We start from the raw sequence: 19,237 nt of genomic DNA, 5'->3' as shown, positions 1-19,237 counted from the left end.
CCGCTCTAGGGAGCCCGAGAAGCAGCAGCCCTCACCCGCCCTCGAGTACTTGAGGCTGCCCCCCGCACCGAATGGCCACAAGACACCGCTTACGACACAGGAGAGGGGCCGCGGCCAAGCAGGGCCTCTCGGGGGCGGCAACGGTCGGGTCGGGTCGCCTCGCCTCTGCCGCCCACGCGCTCCTCCTACCGGCGGCGCGGCTACAGGGCAGGGGAGGGGGTATCTGCCGCGGCGGCGGCTCCGCGGGCTTCTCCTCGCGAGAGCGCGCGAGGTTTCCGGTGTTGTGACTGTGGGGCCGTAAACATGGCGGTGAGCCTCCGCGCCCGCTCGTTGAGGCACCTCCGTATCCGAGGTAAGAGGCCTGGGCAGGCTGCTGCAGTAGGCTGTCTCCTCCGTCCTTCCCCAGCGGCTCTCGCCCTACGCCGGTACCCAGCTGTCTCTTCTGCTCCCTCTTCTTCTCCTCCTTCGGCTTCTTCATCCCCGCCAGCCTAACGCGCTTCTCTTCCCCCATCCCCGCAGGTCGGAACGATAGCGGCGAGGAGAACGTCCCCCTCGATCTCAGCCGAGGTACGGGCCGGTGGGGCGGGGGTCGCCGCCTGCTCCTTGCTGCGCGCCCGCCGAGACGGGGGGCCGCCGGTGGCGAGCGGCCTGGTGCCCTGGGGCGGGGGGGGAGGGGGAGTGAGGGGTGTGTGTGTGGTGGGAAGACGGAGCGGGGGTCGCCGGGTGCCGGTGCCTGGCCTGGCGTCCTGTAGTGAGCGGACCTGCCCGTAGGTGGAAGCCTCTCCCCAGCCCCCGCCGCCTGCGAGGCAGCACGGGCGCCCCTCGGGCACCGTGGGGCCGTGCTTGGGCCACAGGGCTGGCCTTCCCCGGCTGCGGGCGAGGGGAGCCCCTGCGTGTTGGGCAGAGGCTCCTCGGCTGCATCTGAGATTGTTTTCGAAGGGGGCCGTTGTTTGTAGGCGGGGCTGCTTACAGTGTCTGGCCCGCGGTGGGACTGCCCGCGCCGTGCCTGTCGGCCTCGCCGCCGGGGCTCCCTCTGGCCGTGGCTCTGCTTAGCGGGTCGGGACCGTGCGCCTCTGGGAAGCACCTCGGCGGTGGCGGCTGGTCCTGCCTCAGTCCCTTGTCGTATATCCGTACCTGTTTTAGGCAGGCTGGCCGCGGTGCTTGTTGCGAGACCAGAAGGCACTCATCTCCCGTTTACTTGTTAAGTTGCTCTAGAATGCTCTCCACTGTTCTCAGATGTATGGGGGGGGATAAGAGGAAGGAAACAACAATAACATTTGCTACACACTAACTAGTTGTCTCTCAGACAAATAGCAACTCGTTCCCTACCCAAATCTATAGCTCATCTTGTCTTACTGAGGGCTAAGGTAAGGGTTAGACTCTCCCCAAGAGCTGAATAAAATGCAGAAAACAAACTGGCCCACTAGCAGTGATGATCTTCCCTGGGGCAGAAGATCTTGATCTGGGGGAGGGAATAATTGTTCTGCTTCAGGAGATCCAGGACTGCTGCTGTCCTGAATAGATCCATTTTATGAGGAAGTAGGCAGGGGAATGATAGAATCAATGAGATGAAAGTGGACTGTGAAATGTAAAGGAAGTACAAATATTAGCAGTATCATTAAAGTTTTCAGCTTGGTATAAGGCTGTATCAACAATTCCACCTTGTAATTCTTTTTTTCCCCAGTGTGATCTGTTTTTAGAATTTTTTTATTAAGCAGTTTTACCGTGGGCTGAAAGTTATCTCTGCGTATACATATCATATTTACAAACATATTTTAGTTCCTGGGAAAAGCTATGAGGTTTTTTCAGTTTAAAGCAACAGGCTCTTATGTCTCTTCCCACCCTATCTCCAAATAGATACGATTGCTTTAGTGAGACACTGTCTTTAGAATTAAAACAAGTGGAACTTTTGTCAACAAAATGTGGGACAAAGGCCTTAACAGTTCAAACACATGACACAATTATTACTGTAAGCAGTGTTATCTGTTTATGAAATTTACAGAATCAGGATTTTAATGAATGGGTTTAGTAACTTTTTTATGTTGTGTAGCATACTGAAGTGTTTTGATGTGAAAGAACAATACACAAAATTTAAATGCTGGAGCGGTTCCTATTTAGTGATGGCTTGCCGAACAATGAGTTGGCATACAAGTCAGACCTTCACTAGTCCATAGCTGTGGACTATATACTAACTCTGTTCTTTCCATGCAAGAAGCCAGTGCTGTTAAATATTTCAGAAATAGTAATAGATGCGGGGAGGGTGCTAGCCTTTTTTGTGCTGCTTTGGGTCCTACTTCTTCCTGGCTTTTTGTGCAATAAGACTCAGGGAATGCTTTGCTGCGTGTAGAGCCGATCTAACTTTCTCTGTGTGCTTTTTGTTTGCTCTTTTCTCTGCTGTTGTAGTTTGAGGGGCGCCTGCATTTTCCCAGAACACACCATGTTCTCTTACGTATTTTTACCATGGCTGGTATAGTAGGTTTTACTCTTTGGAGCTTTTTGGTGCTCTGCATTTTTAAAAATGATATATAATAATGTTTATGAAAGGCATTTTATATGATGGTGCATTGTGTGTGTGTGAACACTCTGTGTATAAGACTAGCCTGGTAAAAGATGATAATGTGAAGTCTGTGGTTTGCTGTTTCTGTTCTTCAGGGATTTTTTGTTTGTGTGGGTGGCTGGTTTTTTTTTTTGTTTTTAAAAAAACCCCAAACTTCTGGGCCACTCATCCCTGGCTGTACCCCATCTCTTATTCTGATAAATCTTCTTTTGGGACAATTATTTTCTTAACTTTTTCCTAGAAAATCAGTTTGCTGAAAGGATGATCAACTTTGGAAAAATTGTCCCCAGCACAAATATGGTTGGGCATAATGTTGGTATAGCAAGAAAAAAAACTGTGCAGATACAGGTTAGACTGGTTGCTTTTGTCTACTTAATGTCATATATAATGTCTTCTTTTGATTACAAAATTGCAATTAATAATTGGGATTCAGAGTACTCGGGTTTTGGCTTTGCGTTCTATTACCTGCTCAGAATAGAACAGAAAATGGAAAGGAGGACAGATTCACCACCAGTGCAACTCCCATTGCAGTCATCTGGAAGGAATTGGTAATGGGATGAGGCAAACTGGTTTAATTAGACTACTGAAATCAAGGTCATAACTTCTTAAGGCCAGAAAGGATAATTGGCATTATCAACCAGGTTATTGCATTCGGTAGGAATTCTTGCATTGAGTCCGGTCATGGTTGTGTATGTAACCATGCTACAAGCATATGCTTTTAGCATAATTCATCTTCATCTCTGATTGTTTTACAGGGATTCCAAGCTGAATTACAGAAGCTTATATACCTCCCAAAGCTTTGGGCCCTGTAAAAGGCTTGTGTAATCCACACTTTGTTTGCTGCTAAGTTCTTTGCTCATCTCTGTAACTGAATCTACTTACAAACTGATTTTGAAAATTTGTTACCGTTTCAGTATCACCTTATCCTGTTGGGTGACCAACACCCCTTCCTTTGTTGGAGTTTCAGCTGTTGCCTTTGGGCTGTGAAGGCCTAAATAGTTTGGAACTTGCCTAGTTGAGAGCAGTGTCTTCCAGTGCCTTATCTGTAGTCAGGCTCCTTTTAAATGTCCGTCCTTCAAGGGATCCCTGTTTTCTTGGATTCCTGTAGCTCTGAGTCTGCAATGGCTATTAGGAACTTTTCAGAGCTTGTTCATTTACTGAAGCTTTGGAGAGATACAAGGGTGCCAACTGCTGATGGTAGAGTTCTGTTCATGTATGTATGTCTTCATTTCCTCCTTTTTGAGGGTAACAGGTACATTTCGGTTAGTCATCACTTTCGAATATTGTGCTTTTTAATTATCTCCACCATTGTTACTTTCATTTATTATTAATAAATGTGCATTATGAGATACTACTTTGATTTAGCAGCTTTTCTTGTGTGGCTGATTCCTATATTTTGTAAATGTTGAGTCTTCTAGCTATAACATGAGACAAGAATAAAGTAGCTGAGAAAACTGGCTTTTTTTCTCCTCAAGAGTGAGTTTCACAAAATTGGCTTAGTGTTATCTGAAAAAATACCCTTTTCCTTTTTTTCTCCCTTCTCCATCATTTCCTTCTATCATGTAGGTAAAAATAAATACAGAAGTTCCATTTAACTTCATAAGATCTGAACTGTATTGCTTTTCTTACTGTGCTTACATCACTTTAAACCATGTTGTATTTGATTCGATGTGCCCACATGGCAAATCATAATGCATTGTGTGCAGGGCAAATGTCTTGGGATGCTATTTGCAGTTTACAGCCCACAAAAATGTCGGGCATTTTTAAGGGTTATTTGTGGGATAGTTAAAGAAGGCTGGATGAATTTTGTTTTCAAATTCAGCTTGAGATTTATTGACCATGCCGTTTCCAGCTTCCTTCATCAGTATGGAAGAAGCAGGGAGGGATGCTGTGCACCTGTCTGATACTGAGAGCTCAAGTAGTGGGGGAGGAAAAAACCCCTTTTGGAGTGCTTGCAGCAAGGCAGTAGGGAACTGGTGTAGAGATGGTAGCTGGTGTATACTTTCTTGGTGGCTCAAAGGCAGTTCTTCCACACTAATGGCAAGATTGTTATGGAAAGCCTTTAAGTTCTTCTTTGCGTACTCTTGCAATACATGGTCCGGCTTGAAAAATACAGAGAGGTGGGCCTCCACTGCACCTTAGAAACACTCTTTTAAAAATATCCAAATAAACAAAATGTGTGGGCACCTTTAACCCTCACTTTGTGGTATGCCATCATTGTGATGGGTAACTATAACGGGATGGTTGCGTTAAATCACACGGAGCAGTACCTCTTTTTTTTTGCTTCCTTGTTTGTGAATCTGTAACAGAAGCTGTAATAGGAGCAAGGCAGTATTTAGCAACATTTTTTTTGGTTCTTCTGAGATAGAGAGGGGTGTCCTGGTTTTGGCTGGGATAGAGTTCATTTTCTTCCTAGTAGCTGGTATAGTGCTGTGCTTTGGATTTTAGTATGAGAATAAAGTTGATAACACACTGATGTTTTAGTTGTTGCTAAGTAATGTTTACACTGGTCAAGGACTTTTCAGCTTCCCCTGCTCTGCCAGGTGCACAAGGAGTTGGGAGGGGGCACAGCCAGGACAGTTGATCCAAACTGCCCAAAGGGCTATTCCATACCATATGGCATCATGCTCAGTATAGAAACTGGGGGAGTTGTCCAGGGGGTAGCGATCGCTGCTCGGGGACTGGCTGGGTGTCAGTCGGCGGGTGGTGGGCAGTTGCATCACTTGGTGTTTTTTTTTTTTTTTTTTTTTTTTTTTCCTTGGGTTTTGTTTCTCTCTCTCTCGCTCTCTTGTTGTTTTCCTTTTCATTACAATTTATTATTTTATTCTATTTCAATTATTAAACTGTTCTTATCTCAGCCCACGAGTTTTCTTACTTTTGCTCTTCCGATTCTCTCCCCCATCCCACCAGTGGGGGGAGGGTGAGCGAGCTTAGTTGCCGACTGGGGCTAAACCATGACAAGGGGCAACTTGAAAAACAGCTGGAGGGAGATCTTACTTGTCTTGCTGTCTGAGGAAATTTTCTACTGCATTATTCTTGAATATTGTTTTGGGGTTTTCTTATATAGTTGGAGACCAAAGGGGAAGTGATTGATGGTGGTGGCCTGCTAACTTTTTTGGCAACATGTAACCTTTTGGTAGGTTTTAAAAGTAAGTGCTCAGTATATGCACTCCAAAATTAAGGCATATGCTTAGCTTTCCTGTCTGCACTTGTGCTTCAGTTGACCATTGTTTTGGAATTGTATAGCACTCTGGCCTGGTTAGATTAATAACGCTTGCATATACCTTTGGCTTTGCTTCCTCAAGTATTATTGCTTTTACAATCTTAAGACTTTTCAGAACTACTAAAATGGTGCATGCTTACAACATTTTCACTTTCATTTCTTGAAAACAGGAACAATATCTTTAATGAAGGAAAGACCTTACAAAAGGCAACTTTAAAACATTATCACTTGCTTACCTAGCATTAAGGTATCTGTAGGAGCTGGGCACTACCATGTCTTTCAAGATCTGCATTCATGTCTGTCTTGAAAGTTTTTGTGGGTCACTTCTTTATGGTTTTTCCTGGTGTGGTTCAGATTGGTCAGTCTAATTTCTGTCGCCTTCTCGATATGAATGTTTTAGTCATTGCCATAAATGTCCTTCAGGTTTGGGTTTTTTTGGTTTTTTTTTTTCCTTCCCCTCTACCTCCCACCCCCTTTGAGATTAATGCAGCACTTAGTTTCAGGAATTTTTTTTTATGTGTGTGGGAGCCTATCCAAGTGTAGATGATGTGTAAAGAAACACACCCCTCATCATAATTACAGTAAATAATGAAGTCAATTATAGCCTTTTCAGAAAGAAATACATCAGATATTTGCCCAGTCTCATCATCTTCATGCATACTTTACCAATTACCTGGCAATCTCAGATTTTTTTTTTTCCCTAATAACATAGAAGAGATGCTCAGTTGCTCAATATCAGGTAGAGATTTGTTGTTTGGTGTTTTGTTGGGTTTTTTGTGTTTTTTTCTTAAAAGTGAGAAGAAGTGAAATAGTTATAGTGAAAAATGGCTGTTTACAAACTGGTTGTATCTATACAAACCTAAACACTGTAGAAAAGAAGGATGTTCAAGAGGGTTACAGGATGGCTTGAGAATTTATGTTAAAATGATGGCTGACTAGTTTTGGGGAATGTGCTGAAAAATCAATATGCTTTTTATCTTTCATACTAATTGAGACTCCTGCCTGAGACTTATTAAAAATAACAATAAATGACACAAATCATCTACCTTAAAACCAACTAGCTTCTTACAACTAAGACATAAGCATGTGACTTGAGGCTTTGATAACTACACAATACAATTGCATAAAATAAGAGGTTTGCTTTTCATTAGAAGCAGTTTTTACAGCATGCAGGTAGGCAGATGCTTATACCATAGTGCAGGTGAATTTGCACACTGAGCAGCATTCCTGTGATGATTTCTGATACAGAAGGGAAGGTGTTGTAACAGTGCTACACAAGTGCTGGCTGATATTTGACAAATTGTTTTAACTGGAGCACTTTTGACTTTCACTCTCACAATAAAATGTATTTTGCTTTATTCTAGTTTAAAAATCTGTAGTATTAGTATATTCATGTATACTGCAGAAACAAATTTTTTTTTTTTTTTCATTTGCCAACCATTTGTTGTGGTAATGGAAAATTTGGGTAGAATGGATCAGAAAAAAGTAGGAGTTAGCAAAACTTCAGAGCATGATTAGTAAAGAGTGTATTCACTAAATCCTTGCAGCTGGTGAAGAGGAGGAATGCTGATAAAGATGTATAAGTGAGAAAGTGAGAAAATGGAGTAAAAACAAACAAACAAAACCCCCAAAAACACACCAAAAAACCCCCAGTCCCAAAGAACAAAAACCTATACTTACAATTGTATTTTCTTAGTTATGTGACTGAATTTTACTGTTAGCACATACCTAAGAGCTCTGTAGGACTCACGTTCTTATGCTTTTGTTATATTCATCAGTGTAGCAAGCTGCATCTCAACAGTGGCTTGAATAGGTTTGGGTAAGTAGATATTTATGAGGAAGTCTCTTCACCCAAATTTTACCTGAATAGCAATATCCTTGGAATCAACATTGTTCATTAATAAATTAGTCTGAGTGATGGAGCCTTTATGAAAGTTTTCCTAAAAGGGGAGATTTTGTTTCTAGAACAGACTATTTTGGTTGGAAGGGACCTACAACAATCATCTAGTCCAACTGCCTGACCACTTCAGGGCTGACCAAGTTAAAGCATGTTATTAAGGGCATTGTCCAAATGCCTCTTAAACACTGACAGGCTTGGGGCATCAGCCACCTCTCCAGGAAGCCTGTTCCAGTGTCTGACCACCCTCTCGGTAAAGAAATGCTTCCTAATGTCAAGTCTGAACCTCCCCTGGCGCAGCTTTGAACCGTTCCTATGCATCCTGTCACTGGATACCAGGGAGAAGAGATCAGCACCTCCCTCTCCACTTCCCCTCCTCAGGAAGCTGTAGAGAGCAAAAAATTCTAAATTTACTGGTTTTGTTCTTCACTCTCTAGACTTCTCTAAGCTCCTTGGTTTTGTCCAAGTGCTACTTGTTGTTACTGTTTTGGCCACATCTGACCATTTATTCAGGTAGCTGCTCCTGGAACATTTCAGGAAGCTACTTTTTTTTTTTTTAAATTATTTTATTTTTATTTTGTAGAAATTAAAGACACTTAATTGTCTGAGGCATAAAATGAAAAGCACAAAGATTTTGAATTCTCTTTCAGTTGGAGAAATGGGTAGTTAACAAAATTTCATGCTGTTTATCAGTGATACTTTGAGTAACCTTGTGAGTCTAAGACCAAAAGGATGGCAAAATGGTAAAGATGAGATAGGATGGTTACCCACCCATACTAGAAATGACTACTGACAGTTAGCACTTGTTTGGTTAATATGAAAGAGGTACATCTCTATACCCAATGTATATAGATTTTATTTATTGTGAAATGAACTACAGCTGTTGATCTAAGAATACAGAATGATTAGTAGGAGATACTAGTGTGTAGATGTACAGTATTTACAACAAAACAATATGGCCTTGATTTATGGAAAAATATAGTTATAATATCATACATTTGCCACAGTTTAAAGGTTTCCTGCTGCAGTTAGTGCTGCATTTCAACTACAAAACCTGTTTTTCAGAAGTTTTAGCAGTAAAGCAACACTGTCTCACACACTAGGAATAATTAACAATTCCAAGGGTGAGAATGTAAGGATGGCTTTTCTACACATGTAATCTCAGTGTCTTGGTTAGAAATAATATTATAAGAAAGTAATTTGTAAAGTGGTCCATTTTTGAACTGCTGTCACCACTTCAAGCTGACTGCAACACCAGAATGTATATTTCATGTGACCTTTATCCATACTTAGGAATCTGTAAAAAAAAATTATAATCTAATTTACAACATTTTATGCACATCTGCAAAAGAAATATATACAGTCACAACAGGCATTTAAACTTTACTTACAGAAGGACATATGTGCGAGTCTAGATGTACAGAGCTAAATATGAAGTGTTAGAATCCTATGTGTGATCCTGATACAAGACTTTCTTCTTATCTGAGGTTCTAGCGATTCCTGGATCCTACCTTGGATGTGCTGTCTTTTGTACTACTTTATAGTTAATAGACATTTTTGTAAATGTGAAGGTTAATTTCTACCTGACTGATGTAGAAAGAACAGTTCTTTTACTTTCTTTGCTGACTGCCATGAAAGAGAGGAGGTGTGCTTTTTTTTCCCATATTACTGAGCCACTTTTATCTATTCATAACTTTCTTAAGCAGCAAGAGTGAAAATAATCTGAGTTCTTAGCCTTTATTTTTTTCCTGTTTTCATGAACATGGGTTATTGGAGCTTCTCTGTTGTATTCAAAATAAAGTGCTTTATGTATGGTTCACCTATGGAAGCTGTAGGAATCAAACTAAATAAATCTCTAGGTACATTCTGCAGAAATCACTGGTTTTGGTAACCTGTACTTTTCAAGGGGGTGCTCTCAGTTGTTAAAATTAAGATTTAAAAAACCCACAATGTATTACAAATCTAAAATTTATGAGAATTATTTGGCAAAACTTGTATGTCACACTATACCAGTGCAAAGTATTTTGCACCTTACTGATTCAAGTATGATAATAGACATCCTCTATGATCACTGTTAAAATTTTCTCTGGCTTAGTATTCAGTACGTTTTTCAACATAATAGTAACTGCATAAATTTGATATTACAAAGAAACAATTATTTCTATGTTTTTACCTTAGAAATTGAGACATACCTCCCATCTAAATGTATATTACCGTGTTTTTGAAAATCATAGCCTAAATGTAAACTGTTCATGCACTACTTTTTTTTGAATCTGGCAAAGTGGAGTTGATGTGTCAATATAAATAATTCAGGAGTGATTTCTGTGTCATGCAGTTTGCTTTTTTTATGTAGCTTTCTTCTGTTGTTCTAAGAAGCTGGTTGTCTGTCTTCTGTGCAGTTTCCACATTTTGAATTACATGTAAATTAAGACTACTTCATGTTATGAGAGATTACATAATTGTCCTGATTCCCCACCCCCCCAGCAAGTTGATAATGGCAGGATATGCCTTCTCATTGGTGTTTCATTTCATTATTTAAGGTGTTGATAAAAAGTGTTTTAGCAGACTGATTATCTGTCTTCTAGGCTTACATAGACACCTTTAAGTAACTGATTCCTAATGTTTCATTGCTTTTAATAACTGATAACTCATGACTATTTCAGTGGAAATGGAGAACAGTGCATTAATGATCCTAGTTGGTGAGTTTCACTTGTCTTCCTTCATTTTGGCAGCATGTAGTTTAGCAAGCTAAGAGCAGCTTTGCAATATACAGTTGCATAGCATTTAGACTTTAAAAATCTCTATTAAATGTAAAGATGTATAGTAAGATAAGCAGGATTATCTATTTATATTGTGATTCTTCGGTAAGAGGAAAATATCTCTTGTGTTCTTAGTCAATTATTAAATGCTTAACTGTAGTGAATACAACTTCCTTCTTTAAGAGAAGTCTTTAGGCATATTTAGTCTTTTATTACACTTTTTGGCACTGTGATTCTAGTAGGTGTGATAGCAGCTGCTAGTGCAGTCTCTCACTTGAGAGTTTACTTATTGTATGTACATTGGTTACTGCGTACAGCTTCTGTCCTAGCATCTACCAAGTGATGCATATAAAATATACACTCCTCAGTTTAACTCATTATGCCTGACTTCAGAGTTACTAAATTATTTGTGTGCTAAAGCCTACCTTTTTCCCTCCTCCCCTTCTCTCCCCTGTGTTCCTTTTTATTCACATTTGCATAACAGAATAACAAACTGTCATGCTGCTAGCTTACTGAATGTGGTCAAATGATGCTGCTAAATCTGTCAGGGGAAAGGAGTCATCACTCGTGCTAATATAGCTATTGCTGGTCCTGTTTCATCCCTGCATTAGATGGAGCGCTAGCTGTTTTGCATAGCTGGAACTCTGCGGTGATATTTCTTTCTGGAGAATGGGGTCTGTCAGAATGCATCATGATTCTCACTGGGGAAAAACGATGTCACATTCCTGAAGGGGTGAAAAAAATGATTGTCGTGGTATAGCCCCAGCCGGCAACCAAGCACCACACAGCCACTTGCTCACTCCCCCCACAATGGGATGGGGGAGAGAATCAGAAGAGTAAAAGTGAGAAAACTCGTGGGTTGAGATAAAGACAGTTTAATAGGGAAAGCAAAAGCTGTGCACACAAGCAAAGCAAAGCAAGGAATTCATTCACTCCTTCCCATGGGCAGGCAGGTGTTCAGCCATCTCCAGGAAAGCAGGGCTCCAGCACGCGTAACGGTTACTTGGGAAGACGAACACCATCACTCCAAATGTCCCTCCCTTCCTCCTTCTTCTTCCCCCAGCTTTATATACTGAGCATGATGTCATATGGTATGGAATAGCCCTTTGGGCAGTTTGGATCAAGTGTCCTGGCTGTGCCCCCTCCCAGCTTCTTGTGCACCTGGCAGAGCAGGGGAAGCTGAAAAGTCCTTGACTAGTGCAGCAATAACTAAAACATCTCTGTATTATCAACACTGTTTTCAGCACAAATCCAGAACAGCCCCATACCAGCCACTATAAAGAAAATTAACTCTATCTCAGCTGAAACCAGCACATTCTCCACCCCTTATTCCATACCATTTATGTCATGCTCAGGTCTCACGCTATCCAATACATTCTCATTACCCACCGTCACCCTTCCCATCCTTTGATATAATACAAAGATATCAGTCCCTTAGTCTGTGGACTATCCCTGTAAAATGTCCATAAATGTCCACTGAGTTCATTTAGTCCATGACTTTGGGCTCCACCTGTTATGGTGGTCACTCAGGACAGGAGAGGTGGTGTGTTGCGTGGAGTTATTGGGCACCAAAGCCAGCTCAGGTCGGGTCACTGCTGCACTTGCACTGCTCCTTGTAAGGCTTCTCCTCCATTGGTTCAGGTGGTTCCTGCTATAGTACTTCCTATAACATGCAACTCAAATCAGGGGTTATAACAATTTAAAGGTATATCTGTTACAATCTCCACCCCTGGTCCCTTTGGACCAGACCATTGGGTTTAACATTGGAATGAACTCCTCCCCTTGTTCCTGCTCGGACTTATCCACAGACTGTAGTCCCTTCAGAAGTAAACTTGCTCCAACATGGCCTCATGCACAGCCACTGATGCTTCGAGGTGTACCTGGTGCAGCATGGACTTCATCCACAGCCACAGATGCTTCGAGGTGCACCTTCTGCAGCATGGACTTCATCCACAGCCACAGATGCTTTGAGGTGCACCTTGTCCAGCGTGGACTTATCCTTAGGCCACAATCCCTTCAGAGGTTGAGATATACCTGCTGTGGCACAGACATAACCATGGCCACAGATGTTTCAAGATATACCTGCTCTGGCATGGGCTAATCCATGGGCACAGACACTTTGGGGTGTCCCGCTCCCACATGGATTCATCCACAGGTCACAGTCCCTTTGACTCGAGTTCACAGCGGAGTTCCAGCCTGTCCAGTACAGCAGCACAGAAACAGCAGCGATGCCCTGGCCATCTGCCAGCCCAGGCGCGTGGCCATTGCTGTTATCAAAATGTTCCCAGGCACAGCAGAGTAAGGTGATAAGCAGTACAGCAGCATGGCAAGCAGCAAAAGCAAAAAGCAGCCACTAACGAGCCCTAGACTCTAAGGTACAGTAAGGCAAGCAAGCCTATGGCAAGCACAGAAGCCTGCTGATTAATAGCTAAACAGCAATAACAGTTATAAATTCTATCTAGCACATTCCAGTCAAATCTGTAATTATCTCAAACCCTTCGTGCCCCACGTTGGGCGCCAAAAAGGACTGTCGTGGTTTAACCCCTGTAGGCAACTAAGCACCACACAGGCAGGTACTTGCTCACTCCCCCCACAATGGGATGGGGGAGAGAATCAGAAGGGTAAAAGTGAGAAAACTCGTGGGTTGAGATAAGGACAGTTTAATAGGGAAAGCAAAAGCCGCGCACGCAAGCAAAGCAAAACAAAGAATTCATTCACTCCTTCCCATGGGCAGGCAGGTGTTCAGCCATCTCCAGGAAAGCAGGGCTCCATCACGCGTAATGGTTACTTGGGAAGACAAACGCCATCACTCCCAACGTCCCCCCCTTCCTTCTTCTTCCCCAGCTTTATACACTGAGCATGACGTCATATGGTATGGAATAGCCCTTTGGCCAGTTTGGATCAACTATCCTGGCTGTGCCCCCTCCCAGCTTCTTCTGCACCTGGCAGAGCAGGGGAAGCTGAAAAGTCCTTGACCAGTGCAGCAACAACTAAAACATCTCTGTATTATCAACACTGTCTTCAGCACAAATCCAAAACATAGCCCCATACCAGCCACTATAAAGAAAATTAACTCTCTCTTGGCTGAAACCAGGACAATGATTCAAGCCCTAAATGGTCATGAGAGTTTAAAAACAAGCAACAGCACAATGTTGAAGATTTTTTAATATACATTCATCATTGAATTACTTTAAGGTGTAGAGAATCGTGGAATTCTTGAGGCTAGGGTTTTAAAAACAAATTTCACTGTGTGCTAAGGATTATCATTATATGTACTGGGTGTTATTCAGTGCAAACAGGTGTGGGTGAAGAACTGTGTTTGTAATAGAAATGCACAGAACAAATATCAGCTACTGCAAAGTGCTTTCTGTCTATAAAGGAAGACATATATATAGAAAACAAGACGGTAGTGATCAGCAAGTTAAGGTCTTGTTGCAGAACACAAGTGGGCTGGCTTGAAATTTTTCTATATATCAACAAGTTTTTAGATGAGATTTGAGACAAAAGTGGCTTTGTATACATTAATCGGGACAACTTGCCAGGCGTAAAAGTGCAGGTAAAAAAAAAAAAAGATAGTCTGACTTTTATCTGATGAGTTTCTTTTGCTGTCTGTGGATTTTTGTATTCAGTATTATTATTACTTCAGTATTCAGTTTGACTCGGTAACCTAGCGTAAAACTTGCACAGCCAAAAGAATGAAAAATATTCTGCTGAATTAGTTAGCATAATCATTTTAGTGTGAAGTTGATGGGTGCCAGAGTAGTGTAAAGGGTAGGGTGTATCGTATAGTGGGACAGGGTAGAGGGAAGGAAAGTAAGGGAGGGGGTTGTGCATCTTTAGGCGGAAGCAAGCTGTAAGATCAGCTCAGTCACTTTGCACAGCTCCACCCTCGGAAGCACCATGGGAAAGAATGTGAACATATTTGGTTATCATTATGGGCCAACTTGAGTCACATCTCAGTGATAAATGAGGTAAGTCAGGAAAGAATAGACCTCTCAATAAGAGGTCTTAAAATTATAATGAGTAGCTTCTCTTTTTTTTTTTTTAATTTTATTTTTTTTTTTTAGAAAAGCAAGAACTTCTGAAGGGGTAAAGAGTAAGGCTGGTTAATCAGAGTTAAGAAATCTCTGTAACAATGGTCTGAACTGGGATTGTGTTAAAAAACAAAAAAAATTGTCCTTGTCAACTCCAACATGAGCTGTTAAGCTTGACAGTGAAATGTTAATGTTGTCTCACAAACGGAGTTCATTACCCAGTGTGCAGCATCCAATATCACACGCAGAGCCAAGATATCAGTTTATTCCAAGTTTTGCGCAAGACCGGGTGCTAGGTGGTAACTCCACAAAGCTAGCACACTGATAGTTCAAACAGGTACAATATTTATACAGTCTAGTTATACATATGCATAAGCAATTACATAAAACAGTTGCTTATTGGTCTAGATTTCCGTACCTTACTCTTAAAACCACAGTACTACTTAAATGTTCTACGCATGCTCAGAGGTGAGGGGTCTCTGCTTGGGCCAGAGTTTCCAGCTCAAGGGGTGTGATTTTTAGTATTATAATGAGGACAGTTTGCATAAGGGTGCTTCTTATTACCCTTCTTGTAATGAGGTCAGATTGTTGTAACCATGTCTCACTCAGCTCACATATTTCTTCCGGATGTGTTTCACTCCCAAGGACAGTAATTCTTGATCAGACGTTCCACATACCAGTATGAATCCCCCTTATCAGCTTTATGTGTGCCTCGGCCTTCCCCCAGCTCTAGTGTACTTCTCGCATCTGAATCTTCCCACATAGCTGTTTAATACTGAATACATAGCTGTATAATACTGAATTTTAATTGACTACATTTAATTGACTACATTAAGGCCATGATACTACTACTTTTGGGAGATCAGTCTCTGATTGTGTGCTGTGTTTCTTCCATTTCTGTGTTAGTCCGTGTTCGTCTATGCTGTTGCATGAGATTTTGTGGCAGGAAGATATGCAGTGCTGTAACTGATCTTTAAGAGAAAGCCATGTGGCTTAGTTGGTAGAATCTAGAATGTATTTAGTCCCTTTTCAAGTCCATTTTAATGTAAGGGACAGAATAGCAAGAGACTATATCTCTATTTGTGAAGTCATGTTATTTTAAAATTTTTACATCTGCAGTGTGTGAAGTGAAGTTCCATTAGGCCTGCCTACCTTCCCTATTGACTTTATTTTTATTAAAAATGAGTCATGCTAGAGTAACTGAGTAAATTTTCTACTTCTCTCTAATATAACCATGCATTTCCAGAAGAGGAGAAACAGGAAAGCCCCTCTTTCCTTGAAGTTAATATGTCACAATTCTTTTGTTAAATGTTTTGAAGAGATTTTTTGCAAGAAGGTTCTTCTGAAGTTTAAAACAAGACTTGAACTGACAAGGCTTGATAGAAAAGACTTCTGTAATCTTAATTCTTTCTGAGGTAGTATGCCATTAGAGGGTATCTAATTTTTTTTATTGTCTTGTTTTTTCTACAGCACTAGTGTTGCTGATATTATCAAAGTGTGAGCCAGATAACTTGCTGTATTCATATTATCCATTCCATAGTGGAAATGTCTGTCGTGTTCTCACTTTTCTCACAGTGTTGTAGATCTTATACTGGAGTCCCTACTTTGCTCCAAATTACTTATCTGCTAGTGAAGTTTCTGGGAAATACCTGGCTGCTCTGCTAAGCACTACAAAGATGGATTTCCTCAGACTTTTCTATCTCTCTAGAAATGAGAGCTTTACTCAGCAGAAAGAGGACAATGTGAGAAAAGTTGCTATAACTGCAGTTTTTCATACACATGTAGAGTAAAATGGGTTTAGTGCATATTTTAATTATGCAGCCTCATTATAAAAATGTGCTATTGCTACAGAATTGTTAACAAGGGAAGTGACACCATCATTGTGTCCTGGTTTCTTCACATGCAAATTGGCTGCCTTTCTGCACAGCACACCTCGCTCACTTCTGAGTTATTGCCCACAGTATCAGGTAGCTGAATAGAAATGTTCATTGCCAATGACGTATAAGAGGCTTCCTGGGCTAGTCTCATGGTCTTTCCTGTCCATATAGTGAGCTTAGTTTCAGTAGAGGTTTACCTTGAGTATGTAACTATCTGCACTTTCAAAATGAAAACTTATAAGCGTATTTCCAATCATTTTGGAAAGTTATTGTTGCTGCTTGTTCTTCAGGGAATTGAAGTAGAACATTCTGGAGAGCTCTAAGACTGCTCACCTGGGATCTTTCTTGTGGCGTAATGCGGATATGTTACAGGTTCAAAAGTGGTGTGAGCCAGGGAAATTCCCACCCGTGACCCATGGCAGGCCAAAGCACAGAAATCAGCCAAACTGTATTTTCAGAGAAACCAAATTATGAGGAAGTTATTTTACTCTCTGTTGTGGTTTAGCTCCAGTTGGCGATTAAGCACCACACAGCCGCTTGCTCAAGCTCCCCCCCCACCCCCGGTTGGATGGGGGAGAGAATCGGAAGAGCAAAAGTAAGAAAACTCATGGGTTGAGATAAGAACAGTTTAATAATTGGAACAACAACAACAACAAAATTGTAATGAAAAGGAAAAAAACAAGAGAGAGGGAGAGAGGAACAAAACCCAAGAAAAAAAAAAAAAACACCAGTGATGCAACCACTCACCACCCGCTGACCGATGCCCAGCCATTCCCTGAGCAGTGACAGCTGCCCTCCAGCCAACTCCCCCCAGTTTCTATACTGGGCATGACGCCATATGGTATGGAATAGCCCTTTGGCCAGTTAGGATCAACTGTCCTGGCTGTGCCCCCTCCCACCTTCCTGTGCACCTGGCAGAGCATGGTGTTGCCGTGAAAAGCCGGAATCAGGACTCAGTAGTCGGGATGACTATTAAGCAGGTATTCTTTATTGCAGCGCTGGGCAGCACTGGGGATTGCTCCGCCACAAGGGCTCCGCCAGGTTAGCACAACACATCAGCTCATATACAGAAAAATCATACATATTCATCAGATTTCCTGGAAAGGGCAGTTTTATGGTGATGAGTTCCCGGAATTCATTTACATAGTCCAAGCATGCGCAGTAAAATTAGGGTTAGGGTCTTTTCACCCTCCTGGTGGTCTTCCATAGTCTTCCTCACATTGTCCACTAGTTGAACTTTGGGCTTCCTTTGTCCATATATAGTCATTGAGTTAGTTCATCAGTCCTTCAGTCTCCCAATGTTACAAGGGGGTCGATTTAAGCTAGTTCTTTGGTGCTTATCTTCAGCACAAACCTCCTGAGTTCCTGTTATCAGTGATTTAATTAGGAAGCCTAAGGAGCTTGCTCAAGGCCTGCTTAGTCCTATCAGGTAAGAAGTCACAGGAAATGTCCTATCATCAACTCTGCTCAGCAGGTAACCAAAACTATCTTTGCAGGGGAAGAGAACAAAAGAGAACAAGGATGCCAGTGAAACAAAAAAAAATGCAAGTCTTTGTCTTAGTCAGGGATTGTCAGGGATTTAACCCTTTCAATGGGAAGCTGAAAAGTCCTTGACCAGTGTAAACACCACTTAGCAACAACCAAAACATCAGCGTGTTGTCAACATTATTCTCATACTAAAATCCAAAACACAGCACTATACCAGCTACTAGGAAGAAAATGAACTCTATCCCAGCCAAAACCAGGACAGTATCCACCCCTTATTCTATACCACCTACGTCATGCCCAGGTCCTACCCTTTCCAACACATTCTAATTAATCACCACCACTTTCCCTGTCTTTTGATATAGACACACAGATATCATTCCCTTGGTCTATGGGCCATCCCTCTAAAATGTCCATTGAGTTCATTTAGTCCATTGCTTCGGGCTCCATCTGTCATAACAGTCCTTCAGGGCAGGAGAGATGGTGTGTGGTGTTGGATTGTTGCATGCTGAAGCCAGTTCTGGTTCCATCACTGCTGCACTTTGCTTGGTTTCAGCAAAGTTCATTCTTCATTAATCTGGGTGATTCTTACTGAAATACTGTTGATATGGCATACAGCAACCATACAAGTGATGACACACAGTATTATATAGCAATTAACATCATACCATTCAGTTCACTGGCTATTCTCACCCAAAATCAAATCCCCTTGAGGTACACAGCAGACTTCCCCATCCTTTCGCATTACCCACCAAGTGCACCCGGGTCCTTGAGCAAAAGCAATCCCACGAATGGGCTTGCCTTTGCCCAAGGCAGGAGTAACCCAGACTGCCTTCCCCAGCATGTTTTTTATGTGCACTACAGGGACTTTATCCCCTTCTACTGTATGTAAAAGTTTGGATGGGGCAGGGCCAGCTCGATTGGCAGATCCCCTAGTGTTGACTAACCAGGTGGCCTTTGCTAAATGTGTATCCAATGTTTGAATGTCCCACCACCCATTGCTCGCAGTGTAGGCTTTAACAGTCCATTGTATCGTTCGATTTTCCCGGAGGCTGGTGCATGACAGGGGATGTGATCTACCCACTCAATGCCATGCTCTTTGGCCCAGGTGTCTATGAGGTTGTTTTGGAAATGAGTCCCGTTGTCTGACTCAGTTCTCTCTGGGGTGCCATGTCGCCATGGGACTTGCTTTTCAAGGCCCAGGATAGTGTTCCGGGCAGTGGCATGGGGCACAGGATATGTTTCCAGCCATCCGGTGGTTGCTTCCACCATTGTAAGCACATGGCGCTTGCCTTGGTGGGTTTGTGGGAGTGTGATATAATCGATCTGCCAGGCCTCCCCATATTTATATTTCAGCCATCACCCTCCATACCACAGAGGCTTTAACCGCTTGGCTTGTTTAATT

General features: G+C 42.1%; 1 protein-coding gene across 1 annotated transcript in view; it reads left to right on the top strand.

Moving 5' to 3' along the window:
* The first annotated feature begins 222 nt into the window (after positions 1–222).
* Positions 223–19,237, top strand: part of LOC142402952 (rapamycin-insensitive companion of mTOR-like) — a 77,996-nt gene continuing 58,981 nt past the window's right edge. Inside the window, exons 1-2 of the mRNA XM_075488927.1 lie at positions 223–352; positions 520–567. Of these exons, the coding sequence (XP_075345042.1) occupies positions 304–352; positions 520–567 (97 nt within the window). The 5' untranslated portion in view covers positions 223–303. The remainder of the gene's footprint in view (positions 353–519; positions 568–19,237) is intronic.

The sequence above is a fragment of the Mycteria americana genome (assembly GCF_035582795.1).
Source record: "Mycteria americana isolate JAX WOST 10 ecotype Jacksonville Zoo and Gardens chromosome Z unlocalized genomic scaffold, USCA_MyAme_1.0 Scaffold_18, whole genome shotgun sequence".
Classification (NCBI taxonomy): domain Eukaryota; kingdom Metazoa; phylum Chordata; class Aves; order Ciconiiformes; family Ciconiidae; genus Mycteria; species Mycteria americana.
Note: the sequence above shows the minus strand (reverse complement) of the source record. Positions and strands in the feature narration are given on the sequence as shown.